The 17,961-nt window shown below is 39.2% G+C and overlaps 1 protein-coding gene across 2 annotated transcripts; it reads right to left on the bottom strand.

The window, feature by feature from the left end:
- Positions 1–15,500, bottom strand: LOC117288298. 2 transcript variants are annotated; one of them, XM_033769103.1, is made up of 5 exons: positions 15,005–15,500; positions 12,769–12,785; positions 8,820–8,943; positions 4,599–4,654; positions 1–3,894 (listed from the first exon to the last, which is right to left on the bottom strand). In XM_033769103.1, the coding sequence occupies exons 1-5, from the start codon at positions 15,016–15,018 to the stop codon at positions 2,900–2,902; spliced, it is 1,206 nt and encodes a 401-aa protein (XP_033624994.1). In that variant the 5' UTR covers positions 15,019–15,500; the 3' UTR covers positions 1–2,899. The 2 variants fall into 2 exon arrangements, with proteins under 2 accessions (XP_033624994.1, XP_033624993.1); XM_033769102.1 differs by having other exon boundaries at positions 12,769–12,862.
- Positions 15,501–17,961: the final 2,461 nt, after the last annotated feature.

The following is a 17,961-nucleotide window of genomic DNA, read 5'->3' on the forward strand; positions in this document are numbered from 1 at the left end:
TAATTATTTTGAGTAATTACCAATAGCGTCCACTGCCTTTAACTCGATTATTATTGTGTAAATGAATAAACAAACCCTTTTCCCAACATGTTAAATCGATGTACAGTTTTGCAAAGAATTATTTTAATTTCTTTAAGGCACAACAAAGGCACCGCTGTTGTTTATGTATAAACGCCACCCCGCTCTATGTTATTTGCAATTGTTCGTCTAAACTTTAAGGTGTAACGAACTAAGTGACTGTTCTCTCGAGTGTGATGACGCGCGCCGTAGCCTACATTAACTTGTTATTGTTTTGTTCAATTTATTCCATATCTATTTCTTTCTTTCGCGGGGTGGTGCGGGGGGGGGGGGGGGTACTCTTCCAAACAGGTGTTGCATTTGTTAGAGAGAGTCGTATAATGTTTTCGCACTGACACGACAGAGAATACGCCACAAAAGAAGGTTGTCAGAATCACGTTACATAGCCATAAACTACAATTTACAAAATGTCATGCCAAAAAAGGGGCACTTCCTGCCAAATCTATAAAATCTGGGGAATTTCTGCTCGTCAGTTACATGCAGATGAGAAGTAGAGCTTCCACATTACTATTAACAGTGGCATATAATGAAAGCATGTATATCAACATACAGAATGTTGAAGACACCACATCACAATGATATCATGTCTTATGTTTCGGTTGTGTTCACTTTTCATGCAGTTTTCGTTTCCGGGAAGTGTGTTGTTTTGGCGTTCGATGTCACATTTTAATAACAAACTGTTCAATGTGTTTTCAAGAATACGACCACATTACTAAGGTGACATGGCAATGAATATGATATTAATCGTCTCAATATCATTTGTATTGTTATAATTGTTGGAAGTTTTTATTCAAAGCGAAGCAAGCATATAGAAAAAACAACGGAGTAAAATCTTGAAGTCGTCAGCTCAGAACTATAAGGTCTCGAAAGATTTGCGGTAACACCATGTTATCTCTAAATGAGTTGGAGTGGTTCTGAAAAGAGCCGTTGGCTTCAACTCGACGTTTCGATCAGAATGCTCTGATTGTTTTTCTGGAGAAAGCTCAGAGCATACTGATAGAAACGTCGAGTTGAAACCAACGGTTCTTTTCAGAGCCACCCAACTCATTTTGAGATAGTCATAAGGTGTTACCGCAAACCTTTTATATCGTATTTCCACCATGCAAAGTTCCAAATCCAACTAGAAGGTCATTATACACGTACGTATTGATAAAAGGGTCATTTACATAACAAAAAAACGTACACGTTTGAAAAAAATCGTACACGTTTGAAAAAATGAATGTCTTACTTGGAAAACAAATGATTCTTTATGATCAATAAACTCCATTTACCAGGAGCTCCAAAATATGCAAAAGCAGTTTTGCGATATCTATACAAATTGCACTAGGGGCCAGTATTATACCTATGAGCAGACGAACTACTAGTGCTTGTCGTGACTTATTAAAAGCAAAATTAATGAAGAAATTGCCAGCCTTCTTTGTCATTACTTTGAAAATATTTGTACGTTATCTTTACTTTATACATTTGACATTATTGTTAACATTATTTTAACTTTTTACTTTGCAAACAAAATAAATTTGAGGGTATTTTCTAAAAGTTAAAGCATTTCTCTGCATAATCGGATAGTTAAATGCTGAGTGAAATGTAGTCTGATGTTTTTAGTAGCTTTCAGTCGAGTACAAAGTGCTGCCGACTATAGTACTAAAGTATACGAGTGCTTGGGTAGTAGGTTTAAGGTTTTACAACATGTGTCCGAGAACCAGGTATTCTGATATCCAAATACCAAGTCCAACAGCCGAGTACCAAGTCCAACAGCCGAGTACCAAGTATATTTGATCCCTGAGAACGAATACAAGTATTTAGGCCTTAGTTTACGAGTACATCCGAGTACCAAATATTATAATTTCTGAGTACCAAGTCTACGAGTACCGGGTATCTTGGATCTCCGAGTACATGTACAATGAGTCCTTCAACTTCTATTTCTTATTATATACAATCTTATCAATGGTTCTCTTGAGTACATTATCACCGTATTGTGACCAGCACAAGGCAAACAAACTATATCCTCCGTCAAATGTACATAGAGTTTAGATGTCCATATATGCATCATAATCAAAGGTTTTTACAAATACAGATCTTTCGCAAAACATTGTCAAGTATGGACAAAATATTGTAATTTTGGTCATCGCTATAATTACAGCTCTTTTGAAATGAATCGGCGTCCGTTTAACTGATCTATTTCATAACGAAACAAGAGAGAACCAGAGTTTGTGATAATTTTACTGAAACAAACATTGTAAGTGATAAAAGACATATTATGATAATAATAACAGCATGATCCTGGTACAATACATCAGTACATTACAATGAGCTACAGGTGATGCAATGCATTAAACTGAACCACCTTGTTCAGGATATGGGGAGCTCTGACGACATGGTGAATTTCAATATAAAAATGACCGAACAAAAAATTTAATCACGGTGGCTTCTCTTCAACCACGAGTATAAGCTAAGTGAGCCAACCTTGCAGTCTAGAGCACAAACATAATTACCAACCGTGTACTAACAGCCAAGATGGTCCTTGCTTTCAGAAAGAAAGCACAACACTAACATGTTTGCTTGCTTGATCTTCCTGTCAAGGGAATTTGGGGATATAAACACTAAGCTGCAAAAGCCAAACATGAACTGCACTAATCAAGAAATTGTGACAACTATAGACAACAGTACTTATTTTAGGCATAGCGAAATCAGTGGTTAGCTTTGTAGGATTCGAACCCACCACCTTGTGATTGCAAGTCCCACAGCGTCTTAACCACTGGGCCAGTGACATTCAATATAAAGTACCGTTAGGGTACAGTTTCTATGGCACTGATGTATTCATTTAGTTTATCATCGAGAAACGTGATTTGCTTCCGTCTTTCTTATCCGGTGATGTCGGTGAAGCCCCGGCGGAAATTCGGTCGTATCCTTCGGCAGGGCCAGCTCCATTATCCTTGGTCCCATTGCGCTTTAGCTTTGAGTATTCACCGTCAGACTCGGCCGTAGTTACTGCCGCGTGACGCGGTCTCTTAACCAGCGAAGCCTCCCGGTTGATGCGCTCATATTCATTGTCTTGTGTCGACTCCAACATAGGGAGAGGTTGATCTTCCGATTTGGTCTTCTTGGTCTGACGTTGTTTGTTTGACTTACCCGATTTGTCGAAGATCATCTTCAGGGGAAATCGGCTGACAGCACTCTGTACGAACGAGGCGTCGCTCATGCTTCGTCGACCCCGAACCGCCCGGGTGTCTGCTCCCGTGTCGACGTCATTCTCCTGAGCGTTGGAGTTCAGCTGGAAGTAGAAAGGGTCTCCCTTGGTTGTATTATCACGTGCCGGGGGAAGGCAATCTGGCTTTTTGGAGATCACAGTCGAAGCGTACTCGTTCCCATCTCCAGCTCGATCCCGGTGTCTCTCGAGAGTTCTGTTGGAGGGAGTAGTGCCTGTATCTTCCGGTCCGGGGGCGTCGTCGCACTCGCCGCTCGTCCTCTGAAACGGCTCCGTTTTCTGTAGCTCGTATGTGATCCTCTTCATATCGAATTGAGGCTTGCTAGTGGCGGTGGCATGTGCCCGCTTGGCTTTACCTCTTGGAAGACTCAGGGAGCGCTTGTTCTTACGAGCTAAGGTCGGCTTGACTCTTTGGACGAGTCCGCCCACTGCGCCTTTAGACTTTACCGAGTCGTCCTCTTTGGTCTCGCCCTGCTGACCGCCACTGGACCTGTCTTGGCCCCGGGCTTCGGGGTTGGGAGAAGACTGAGGGACTGGTAGCTCTTCACGGACGGTCCCCGGTGAGTCTGAACGTACCGGTGCGTATGTGTCTCTAGACACCCTCGGGGAACCTGTCGAATTCAACCAATGAGAATGCAACTGTTTCTATATAGTGTAAATCAATCAGTTGGTAATAATTATGATCCAACTTTGTGTGTGATTTTTGGCAGATTAACGTTTTTGAGTTTGTTTTTGTTTTTGTTTTTGCTTTCACGATTGATAATTGGCGATTGTGTATCAGTTCCTAAGTGGCCCGAGTTAACAAGTAGCCGCAATCTTTGGAGCTAAATGGCGAGTCTCAACATATTTTTATGCATAAAATAGCAAATCTGTGAAAATTTGAGCCCATATTGGTCGTCGAAGTTGCGAGATAACAGTGACAGAAAAACACCATTGTCGCACGAAGTTGTGTGCTTTCAGATGCTTGAGGTCTCGACATCAAATTCGTGGAAAATTACTTTTTTCTCGATAACCACATCACTTCAGAGGGAGTCGTTTCTCACAAAGTTTTATACTACCAACCTCTCCCTATTACTCGTTACTAAGTAAGGTTTTATGCTAATAATTATTTTGAGTAATTACCGAAAATGTCCATAGACAACCAGACGACCGAACATTAACTCATTTTTTTTATATAAGAAATTGCCTTTGCATTGGGCGTGCCATAACACATGACCACAATAATGAAAATGTCGCAACAATTCAAAAGTGTTTTTGGATTTGTTAATGTTTTGTTTGTGGTAATCTATAATTTCCCCGTAATGACAACACCTACCTCTGTGTACGAGGTTGAATCTTCCATTGCCTGCCTCTTTGTCTACATCGAGAATCCTGATGAAAAACCAAGGCACAGTGGTTTAAGACCCAGACATCAGGTCCGATTTTTTTTCTGAGATAACTACATATCTTTGGTGACTTGAACAAGAAGAACTAATTTGTTGAAGAATTTTTATTTTTTTGAAATTTATGACCCTGGTTTTTTAAGGATTTGTAGTTCGTATATTGTGACATATGTTTATATTCAGCAAAAATCACAAACCCTTATGTTAAAAAAAAAACCAGGGTAGGCATATACAAATTGTTTGAGAAAACAAATATTGTTTTTAAATTACCTGTATAAGTGACCTTTCGCACTGTAGAAAATTAAATACGGACCGAAGATTTGATGATACGGCAAAAATGCTTTGAAATCTTCGACTAAAATGTCAAAAAATGCTACTTATAAAAAAAAATACCGCCACACATCTTTAAAATAAGCCATTAAGGGCCTGGACGAAGTGCTAAAAATATGTAATAGATTAGTAAAGTAACCATTCGTTGTGGCTAGAAATTCACGGTAAATTAGCGAAAATGAGTTTTTATTCCTGAAAATGAGAATTTTCAAAAAAGCAATTGTTTACATCGCAAAATTAAGGAAAATAAACAAAAATCAAATCGTTGGATATTTTCCCAATCGGGCACCAACGGCCAACATATTTTTTGTATTTGTTTCCATAAAATGATAGAGTGACTACTTAGCTTTGAAAATAAAGTAGCGCCGAAATCCCGCAAGATCGCCTTCACTCCCAAAAACTAAGTTTTCAGAACGCTGTTTTTAACCAAAAACATCGTGTACATTAACATTACACACGGAAGATATATCGCCCTCTGTTGACTTCAAAACCACATCATAAAAATTGTCACAATAATTCGTGAATCACGACACGGATCGATAAATTGTGGATTATTTTAATGGACAACCACGTTTTATCTACCTAAAGATGACATTGAGACATGCTTGAGATATTATAAAGGTATTTTTGACCGATTATGAAGGTATTTTGACCGATTATTGTACAGAAAGTTGTCGATGTCGGGGTCACATAGGGTTTTAAACCACTGTGCAAGGGAGACAATCAGAGCATGACACATAAGGTGGCGTGCCCCCCCCCCCCCCCCCCCACCCAACCAGACTGGTTTGTCACGTGGGCCAAGCGGGTATAAATACATAATATCACGGTGTGGCCATCTTGATTTTACTCAATTCCAACTTAGTGTAACCAAACTGAGGCTGGACGAACTAATAGTCTGGTGCCATGTTTACTTGTTAGCAATCATTACTGTTATGGAAACAGGGAACATGACGAAGATGGTGACAGCGTGATAATAAATTTCTATTGTGATGGGGGTAATACAAACCATCCTGTATGCATTTTTGCTGTTTCCTTGTATCGGAAACAATACAATCAGTCACCAGTGAGGGTGATTTTTCCAATCTCAGTCCAATCACGATAAAAGATGGAGAACCTCGGTTGTCTTTCTATTGTTGTGCTGGATATTTGTTTTGTCTGGTTGATGTTGTTGCTGTTTCCTCATAATTATAGGAAACAGTACAATCATTCACATGTGAGGTTGGTTTTTTGAGGTCTCCTGAGACGAACATTATTTGTTTGGCTCATTTCTCAAAAACTTAAGCAAAGCAAGTAATATTTTAAGGGAAGCATTCTACCATCTTCATCTTCTTCATTGATGTACTGCCAGTGCGCGTGGCCAACCTAGACTTGATTCAAGTCCCGTTTCTCGTGCGAGAGGTCCCTAAAAGCATGCCGCAGTCAAAATGTAGCTATCGTGTATCACAAAACAATAGTTTTCTGGCGATGGCACGGGATTGGGACTTGATTGAAGTCTATGCCCAACCTCGCCGTCGTCTGGATGAAGTTGCTCGGCAATGACAGTCAATTAGCGTTTGCCGCGAATCTCTTGGCGGTGATTTGAAGCGATTGGCCCCGATACAGGTTTTCTCCCGCCCGCTCATTGCTCAGCCTAACCGTGATCCGTTTCAACATCTCTCCCCATTGGGTATTCGCCCCACCCACAAGAACATGCACAGCTCACATGAGTGATTTGGTAATTAATAGGGTGAGCCGATTTCGGGTGAATGCAATCGACCATATTTCAACACTAGCCAAAATTATGAGTATCCATTACGAGGTAGGGCTATTACAATATTTAATAGGTCGTTGATTCGAAAACTCAAAGTTTTTTTATAGTGTTTTTTTTATCAGAAAAGGCACATGCTCATGTTGGGAAATTGACTAATTCAATATCTTACTGATAACATCTGTACCGAATTGTGCGAAGTGAGTCAATGGGTCAGAGTTGATCCACAGTGGACCTCGTTGACCTGATTCCATGGGTCAATCAGATTCGGAAAGGGTCTGACAAACACACGGATTTGTGTTCGAGTTTGGAACCATTAAATGAATGGTTAAAAAAAGGATTCTTTCCCCATTATAATTAAAGTTGCTCTGCCCCATTTTTTTCAGAAACACAAGTTATTTTGCAGTGAACGAATATTGACTGTGGTGTTTTAAAACGAAACTCATTAAACACCTTCGCATATGCCACGAACATGTCAATGCACAAGCAAGTTTAAACTACATTTAGGGCCTTAACACACATGACACATTACTTCCAGGCAACTTGGAGGCAATCATTTGCACTATGTGGATACGGAACGCTTCGCTAGAAAAAGAGACATTCTATAAAAACTTTAAAAGAGAACGGATTTCCTTCTTGTAAATTGCCTCGTGTGGCATGGGCCTTTGCAAACCAAAACCCTTTTGCACATGACTGATGGACATGACATAGTCTGGATCCCGACAATAATTTATACATAAAAATATATTTTTTCTTAAAGTTAATTACCCCTTTTTCAAGCAGACAACAATCCGACCATCCTTCATAATAACAAGTAAGGGAGACTATGAGCGCTTTTTGTTTTGATAACATTGCTGTGCTATTATAACCTTGGCCAGGGGGGATGGGGTGCAGTGTATTTTCCTGTTTTAACTTTAGACACCCCGATTTTGTTTTTACCGTATATAGTTCCACCCTGGTAAGGTCGTTTTACATATATACAACCTCCCCATCCGACTTTATTCTTACACTCTCAAAAGACCTGGGCTCTGTGTCCCAATAGGCCTGACGAATTTTCAGGTCAGGCTGATCCGAAAAGTGGTTAAGAAATGGGATCAGGCTCAACGGGACCGGGATCTTGTTGGTCAATCTCCCTCTACTGCGCGGAAGTTTTTAGAGTATAATAAAGCTCATTGAACAATTCAAAAAGGCAAACACAAGTTATGCCAGAAGCCAATGGAAATTCCCGCTCCACATTCTCATTTTTAAAGGATAGTGGCATTATTACATACAGACATGGTTTCTTATATCATTTCCCATAGGTATCGCATCATGGTTTCCTGTAGGAACTATAGATTAGGATATCAACTCCGGATATAAATGGCGGGAAAGTTCAGGAAGGCCATTCATTAAAAGTCCCCGAACCCTACTGCTATTTTCTGCTACAAACACCATTCAGTGCTTCTATGTTTAGCTATTAACCCTACCCCAACTGACAGGAAACTGCGGGTCTAGGCATTTGAAGGGTGTGTAACGCAACTCGTTTTAATAGCACTCCCCGGAAAAAAAATCGTAAACTTGTTTGCCAAGTTAATAAGAAGAAATACTTCACCTGGTCTTTTTCGTTTTCTCTCTGCGATTCCCGTAGTTCGATCACAGGAAAAATAAGTTTGCCGTTGTTTGTTCTATAACGGCGCTTCAGAACGCAATACACAATATTATTAGCAATCACCGCAATTCTCATCCAAGCAGCCAATATGCACAGGCGCCATATCTTAAAGTTTGACATAGATCCTCGGAAACTGCATGCTGCAAATACAAAATGGACTCTGCTTGTATGCTATAATGTCAGGTTTTGTACTAGTGTGCCACATTTCTTTAAAACAAGCGCGCCATTATGGTTGTTATAATAATATGTCATTATTGTGGACTCGGATTTCGCCCAGAATTTTGTGTGCACCGATCATGCGCATTGTGACGGGGGCTATAAACAAATCAGGACCTCCCAACACCCTATGAAACAAAATATCAGCAAGGAGAGTACAAAGTTGCACAAGGCCCTTAGACTAAGGGAATACCGTTATAGTTTGGTACTTACCAAGTAATTATAGAACTTTGTTGACGGTAGATCTTCCACAATGCAACGACAACCACCACGATCAAAACAATCAAAGCGAATAAGTTCACAGCAGTCGTCACCAAGATATACAAACCTAGACAACCTATTGAAAAGACGTATACCGAGATATGAATGTACTTCATACATTTCATTATTACATTATTCCCCCTTTTTATCTCTGACTTCTGGATCTGAATCTGGTCTCATGAACGCTCTAACTAGAGCCAAACAGGACGAGGAAGAAATTTCAGTTTTAGATGTGGGAGGAAATCACCGGAGATTTATTTCAGGGAAAACACACATCCTCATGGACTAAAAAACACAATCCACATAAGTGCCCCGGTAGGATTCGAACCGGGGTCCCAGAGGTGGAAGGCGATACACCAACCTCACCTGACTGGCAGACATGGATGTACAAAATAACCGCACTCCTATTTTTTATTATTTTTTTTTTCCGCAGCCGCACTTCCATTGTTTTGTGTGTGTGTGTGGAATATTACTATCATTCTGCTTGAAATCAACTAATATTGACGAGTCATCTTTACGACTTTTGTTCTGGGAAAACGCCACTGGGACAAATGAACATGACCCAATCTCATGGTGAACCAGTGCACAATAGTGAAGCATAACAAACTTATTCCCGATCTAAGTTATCTGCTCAAAAGAAATAAGCAGCGTCCGGAACCAGACGCAAGCAACAAACATTACATCATGTTAGGCTGGTAACCAGCTCCCTCGAGCACAGCTTTTATACTAAAAATAGTAAAATGATAATGCTTGCTTTGGTGGCTGTTAAATACTGGTCATGCACAATATTATTTAAAGAAACAAAGCTGCCCTGTAGAGCAGAATAGTCTATTAAGAAATTTCTACTAAGCATAAGTAAGCGGGAAGACATAAGATATTGTAAACAACGCGTGGCGTTGTAGACTGATAACTTCTCGTGTTATTTTGCGAGCATTGTGCTTTGCTGATTATTTGTGCTTAAAGGAAAGGTACACGTTTGGTAAATCACTCTTAAAAATAATGACAATACACACTTTTAGTAAGAAGCCTATAATGCAGCTTTCGATTGTTATAAAGCATTTTGAGAAACTTTTCACTTCGAATTAATATGGTTATGTAAAATGATATCAGTTTGTTTCATACCCCAAACTTAAATATGGGAAGCGCTACTCCCAGTGACGTTTGTCAGATTGTGGTTCCTATTACGGGTTACTTTTCCTGTGGAACATAACTTCGGATTTTCGGCGATATCTCAAAAATGCTACCACCATTTTGAAATGAAAAATTCAATTGTTAGTCTTGTTGTATAGGATTAATACAATTGAACGGCTCCAAAAACCAAAGGTCTACTTTGCCTTTAAAGAGCAGCAGCAGCTTAAGAAGTTTGTACCTTCCAAATTGTACAGACTCTGTAAAACTGGCTCCTAATCTCTTCGAATCCAGGGGCAACTGCTATTTTTGGACTAGGCTGACTTCATTATCAACCTTAGATAGTATTGAATAACACATTGCTGACCCGGATCTTGGGTCAACTTGACCCGGGAAATGAGTCATGCTCTCCCGGAAATGACTCCGTCCCCCTGGGCCCCAGATCGTGGTCAATTCTGACCCAAAAGTTGTACAGGGTCACACGCAGATTACGGGGAGGGGGGGGGGGGGGCACACCTATACGTGCATAAATGCATGAACATTTGAAAAAACAGGTTCATAATTAACTACGATTTTTAATTTTTTGCCTTTTTCGGTAATATAATTATAGCAATTTTTCCTTAAGATGTTTTCAAAGTGTTGAAATTATGCTGTTTTTCTCCATAAAATATTTTTGGGAAAACAAATTCAGTATCGGGTGCACAAACTTAGTAAGAAAAAGGAGGGTTAGATTCGTTTATCCTTTGGTGCTCAAATCAAGCTGAAAAGTGGAAGGGATAGATTTGTTTATCCTCAAAACCAACCAAAAAGTAGTAGGGGTAGATTTGTTTATCCCTTGAAACTCAAACACGGCAAAATGTGCGATATATTGTAACAAATAAGTGGAATTTATCTATTTTTAAACTGTAGCATAGCAACATTAGGTTGATTTGTAAAATCTACAGCATGTTTTTCACGATTTGGAGGATAAATGGTAAAACAAAAACTTATTGCTTTAAAATCCTGTTTCGAGAGCAATTCTCAGACCATACTGAACATTTTAAGATATGAACTTGACAAATTTGGTAATATATAGCAACTTTTCTTGAAGATGTTTTCAAAATGTTAAAACTATACTGTTTTTCTCCTTAAAATACCTTTGGGAGAACAAAGTCAATATCGGGTGCACAAACTTAGCCAAAAAGAGGAGGGGATAGATTTGTATATCCTTTGGTGCTCAAATCAAGCTGAAAAGTGGAAGGGATAAATTTGTTTATCCTTTGCTGCTCAAAACCAACCGAAAAAGAGGAAGGGATAGATTGTTGTATCCCTTGAAACTAAAACACGACAACGAGTGTGATATAATGCAACAAATACGTGTGATTTATCCATTCGTAAAATCTACAGCATATTTTTCACGATTTGGAGGAAAAAATTGTTAAACAAAAATTTGTTGCTTTAAAATCCTGTTTCGATGACCATGACCATCGTTGTACCATTTAAAGCCATTACACACTTTCGGTACAGAAAAAGAAATAAAAGTAATTTACAAATAATTTACAGGATTTACAGAAGGTAATGGTGAAAGACTTCTCTTGAAATATTAGTCCATGAAATGCTTTACTTTTTGAGAAAACACTAAAACAATATAAATTCTCGTTAGCGAGAATTACGGATTTATTTTAAACACATGTAATGACACGGCGAAACGCGCGGAAACAAGAGTGGGTTTTCCCGTTATTTTCTCCCGACTCCGATGACCGATTGAGCCTAAATTTTCACAGGTTTGTTGTTTTATATATAAGTTGTGATACACGAAGTGTGGGACTTGGACAATACTGTTACCGAAAGTGTATAATGGCTTTAAGTCAGGTCCAAATCAGTGATTTCCCAATCTTACAAAATGTTTAACGGATCACAACTCGCTATTACAGATCGCGAACGTAACAACGGCTTTGAACCGTAACAATGGAACGGGAATCCGTAATAACGGTTTTTCGAATCCGTAATAACTGACTATTATGAACAGAACCCATATTATAATAACGGGTTTGGTTATTATTTTTATTTTTGCTGTAATTAATGAGCTTTCATGTAAAACCTAAGCTATTGAAAGTGACTGTGGAAAACAGTTCCTGATTGGGTTTTACCGTAACAATTATACGAAACTAAAACCCACGTGATGTTATATTATGACACGGGTGGAAATATGATTCAGAAGAGTTATCAATATCGGTGTTTTAGCATTATAGTTATTTGTTTTGTCATATCATGTTTTAACAAAAAAAGTCATTGCGTTCACGCGTTCTTCTGCACCCCAAATGTTTTCGATACTGATTTAAAAAAAATCACCCATTCCATTGCTCCAACGCACTTATTGAGAAAAAACTTTAAATCTAAGAGAACATGAATCTTTGGAAGACGTCTGTAAATAGTAATACAAATATAAGTTGTAAGCATGGATGTTCCCAGCGAATGAAAACCGTGACAGAGACTCACCATGATGGATACGAAAGACCGAACACCTATGTTGGATTATAATAAGGGGTTTCACCAACAAATAATAATTGAACAATTTGTGCGTTTTTTGCGTTAGGAGGCTGCGTTTTTAGAAAACAGAAACCATGGTGCGTAACAGGAAGAAGGGGAAAGTGAACAAAATAACAATGAAACAAATAATGATTTACATGAGAGAGTTACAAATGCAAGCAACTTTGAGTATTTAAATCTTAGCTTATGGCATCTTAGCTGTGCCTTATTTTTGTTTTGAACTCCAATACAAAAAGTTACTCACCCATATTAGAACAATCACTGCAAATAAAAGAAACAACAAACATGCGTTTGTAAACACGAGCTATGTTCAGTTAATTCAATGCATAGGGTCCATGCTAATTAAAGAAATGAACAAAAAGAAACGTTACAGAATTGGAAAGAAACAAAAAAACGTGAAGATCACAGATTTACATAAAACTTTCACGGTCTAATGATGATAGTTGAAAACATCCCTTGAAATATTTCTGTCTGAAATGTCATATTAGATTAGAAATAAATAATCAACTTCGTGTTTGGAGTTTATCACTCATACAGCAACTGTTTTGTTATCAAAAACCAATTCTGTTATGTTCCTTTAAGTTGGACATGTTTTTTTTTTTAGGTCTCGGCATATATATTGGTCTAGAAATACGTTTTAAAAGCTCAAGAATTGACCCGAATCCGGGTCACTTTGGGCCTGACCCATTCCTGGGTCAGTATGAAGAGGGATCTGTACCATTATGGGGTCAGAAATAACGCAGAATCCGACCTAATCATAGCCACTTTCCGGGTCAGCCTTACCTGGAAATGGATCAGGCTCCACTCCCCGGGACCCCAAATCTGGGTCTGACCGAGGAGGGCATCCTATAATTCCAGAGGAGATTGATATGCAAAACAGCATTGCTCGCATACATTAATTTTGTCCTTAAATGTCCAGCCATTAATTTGGGACATCCGACGAGGGAGCACGGACATCTCAATGGGACGCTAGATATATGGCAGCAGTTTTTACCAGGTAAAGTTCAATTGTTTACTTAGTTCTGAGCATGCACACATTACCGAGAACAATTTACCTGCAGTAATTAGTCTGCTACCACCTAATATCAAAAGGCCTCCATCTATGGTGTCCCTCCCCAATCTATGACAGACGAGTTGAGTTTTCAACTAGACTAAACTCAATGGGTTATGACGACTGTCTTTTTAGTATAAAATCCTCACTTCTGGGCTCTGGCATGGGCCCGATTTCATAGAGCTGCTTATAGGCAGAAAGAAATGCTGAACATTTGCCTTCAAGCAGAAATGAGCATGATACCACTCACAAGATGTAGGGCCTACATGTGAGATATTAATTTGGTTGGTAACCTTCTTCTGCATGATTTGGTGAGCTTAGACACTTTTGGTGCTTGCGGCAGCTCAATGAAACCATGGAGCAATACTGGGCCATGCATGGTTGGTATACAAGTTTCCCCGCCCACACACCTGCCTATCATACACATTACCCATGCACGTTTCATAACCAAACTATGATACAATGATTATAGGTTTACACCAGGAAAGAACACACGTGAACACTTCATAGTTCAATTCAAATTTTATACAAAGTAACCCTTGGAATGGACTTGATGAAGACTCAATGATTATTCAGTTTACCACACAGAACTGCCGTGTTCAATGCGTATCTCATTCCACAGCTGAGTTACAACCTTTTATCACACGGCCATCTTGTCCTGGCCCCTGGATTATAAAGAAGGCCTATAATGTACGAGTGTGATGTACAAGTAAATCAGAAGTTCACGTTGTTGGATAGTGCTTTCTTCAAGGCATAATATCAAGCTATTGTGAATTTCTGAACAACTTTTTGTTTAAAAACTCCGTGCCTTGCCGTTTACTTCCGAGCCACGCTGACTCGTTATAGGCGGGACTCGAATTGCCCGGTGGTCCACATAAATGAAATACATGGACAGACAACCACTGAGACATGTCAACATCAACCCACCGTTTTCATTTGAAAAAACAAAAATAAATACAAATGTAGGCCTATTGTTGCGTATCGTGTTTAATGGAAGAATCATGGTTCAAATTGGCACCCCCCCCCCCCTATCTCCCCTACTATACCGCCAGCAGTCAGTGTGTCCCGATTTTGGGTTACTTCTTGGTGAGAATAATGATCCACTTTATTACTACCTGAACCATGACGATTGGGCGCACTTAAACCGTATGGCGAAATAATATTTTAAGCATCTCGTTTCCCGTCCGATTCTGGTGAAGTCCAACACGGTAAATGCATACAACAAATTATATGTTTATAAATGAACAGCTCAACAAAATCATCATGATGTTAATTTTATAATTTACTGTTCTTATAAAAGCCATCACACAAAGTGAACTTGAAGCTCCAGTCAACGCCCAATTTATAATGCATTTTGAAGATTGGGTTGGAGTGTATTCGTGAAAAAAAAAAAAATACAAATTCACACTTCGTTTGAGTTTATACTCACCCATCTGATGACATGGTAGGCCTATAAAGTCGTTAACAAAAAACACAAAAGGCTGGGTGAAGCAATGCGTGCAGCATTCGTTAACAGCTCAAGAAAAATACTGATAAATCTATAGACCATTCAACATCTAGACCTTCTGTTGTTCTGAATAAAAACACTCGATACTTCTCTATAAAGGCAGAATTGTTTCGCTTTTTGTCATGTTGTGGTTAAAATAATGCATGCCAATTCTTGGTAGGTTTTTGCTCATGCACAATAACATCGAGCGCTTGCCGCTAGTGACAAAAAATAATATTCATGTTCCGTTTTCGGTTCAACAATTGCTGTTGTATCGAGTAGGCCTACGAACCGCTATATCATCATTGGCATTACAACACCGGTGCAACTGACACCAACACACAGTGAATGCAATGGCATAAACACAAAGTACAACTGTACAGGTTAAGGGCATTCGGGTGACTTTCCAGGAATGGTTTGGCAATTGAATCGGGTTTTCCCCAACTATTATCTAGGGACTTATAGAAAAAAAAACATGAGCCAAAACGTTCCAAAGTACATACATTAATTAAAAAAAAACGATTGGCCCTTTTCAAAACCACGGCTTGGGCTCAGGCTTTGATAAGTTACGCTCTATAAGGAAATTATAGTCCTACAGATTTAAACTGATGGAGCGAGCCTGTAGGCCCAAAAGACATGGTTTCGACTGCACATTGTATCACAGAGCAAGGAACTATCTTGTAAGATGTTTCTGAAACCATGGTTAAAGTCACCTGGAAATAGAATTGTTTTTCTTTCAAACATAAGAGTATAATATGCTTACGAACAATAAAACCATTTTTTAAGTAATTGTTTGTCACGATTTATATGTTTAAAAAATAATTATATAAAGTTGTTTGGGGGCTGACTCCGCCTACCCCTTTTGTAACGTCAATCGAGGCATACTTTGCCTGCAATGCGTATAGTAAACACACGCGCAAAGTACATGTACGTCCAAGTCGTGAGTTGGTACATTTTCTGCATTCAGCAGCAATACACCTGGTCGGCATTGCCGGAATTTTCTTTTTCTTCTTTTTTTGAAACGTACAAACTCACGATTTGGTCCGTACATGTACCTTGCAATTGTGTTTACTCTACGCATTACAGGCAACGTCTGCCTCGATTGACGTCACGAACAGCGCCCTCTCGGGTCGGGGTCTACTCTTAAATTTGTAAATAACATAAGAACTGATTTTTTAAAACCTTAGTTAACTGTTTATTCACATTCCACTCATCAAAACACATATATTAGTGACAAAAGCTTTATTTTGAAAAAATACCACTTCCAGGTGACTTTAAGGCTTCGGCTAAGACAATGTATATATGTACCAAAACGTACGAGCAGTGCATGAGCAGAAGCCGACAAAGCCAAAACAAAAACAAAAACAGAGGTTTTTAACTTAATGTTTGGAGACAATGTCCCAAGTTCAGAAGCCGGTCCGACCCGGTGGTGCAATTATTGTGTTCTATGTAATCTGTATGGAAATGACATTGACTAAAAAGTCGTCCATCGCCAACAAACAGTAATTATTATGCCTATGAAACGGGTCTCTGTCCGTAAACCATTTACATGTACATGTATAGGTCATTGAACATACAAAAGGGAAAGAATATTTAGGAAAACAAGCTCAAGGTTTGATCTATTACGTGTTTATACTTTCATTCACAGCAAATCACTTTCGCCTCGTGATTTTACTTTCACAACCATGTTTTGCACAATGAATCGCAGTGGGATGGGGCATTCAGGAGCAGGGTAACTAAAAGGGCCCTTTTTAACTAATAAAAAGTTATTTCCTACATGGCGAAGTGGCGTACCCCCCGGTCTTTAAGATAAAATAAAACAAACAAAATCAGTTTTGTTCAAACCATGCCGAGAATACTTTGAAGTTTTTACAGAGTAGGTCTAGGTCTATATAAATCACATTCTTTTTAGAAATTTTTAATTTCATCAGATAGCGCCCTCTCTTGAATTAAACTCAAAGTTTCTTCAGCGCATTGTGGGAACATGATTGTTAAAACCATCAGAACTGCCTCATTACAGCATGCAAAAGATAACATTTTCTTTCCATTTGCGGAGACAAATCCTCTAGTCAGACTACATCACATAATATTTAAGAATCATCGTGGTTCCCAAGACGAAGAGCACGGCCTCCCCAAAGTGGAGCTACCCTCGTAGGTGCGTCGGTTGGATCATCATATTCATGGAGGATCCGGATGTGCCCCCCCCCCCCCCCCCCCCCCCTCCATAGCTTTTGCGCCGTTGCATCAATTGCTGAACCCCATCAAGGGTCACATTATCACATGGTCATTATTTTTTAGTGAGAGTTCAAAGTTTGTGCTGCAATTTCGCACCCATAAAATGAATAAACCCTTCTTCACAAGCATTTTATACGCGAACGAACGTTTTGACACAAAATCTCCCGAACTATGCATGCCACACAACGTCCAGTCAAACCGTTTGTCCATTACATTCCAAGCACCATGTGCAATGGTTCTACTCTCCGCATCAAGGTGCATAACAAGTGTCCCAAATGCTACTACCGTTACACAAGTTAAGGGCCGGTTCTCAAATCAGTATACATGTAACTAGCATTTTACAGTCAGGGGGATCGTATCCTGAACATGCATAGCAACCAGGGAGATAATTTATACATGTAATTACATTCAACATAATAGGGGAAAAGCATTTCCGATTCCACACTCAGGGAGATTTTCAAAGTTGTTCCCCACAACATGAACAGATTTGGCAGGTTTGCAAAAAAGAAAAAGGCTTCCTTCTTTAAAGAAATATGCCAATGGGGTTGTAGTTCAAGCAACTACAGGACAAAGCAAACTAACCGACTTTGTCAACATATTGTCAGTACAGTAGTCCTCTTTCAAACCCTATGACACCAAAGTAACTCCAGTTCCAACAAGAAATG

This window comes from Asterias rubens, chromosome 3, assembly GCF_902459465.1.
Source record: "Asterias rubens chromosome 3, eAstRub1.3, whole genome shotgun sequence".
Lineage (NCBI taxonomy): Eukaryota > Metazoa > Echinodermata > Asteroidea > Forcipulatida > Asteriidae > Asterias > Asterias rubens.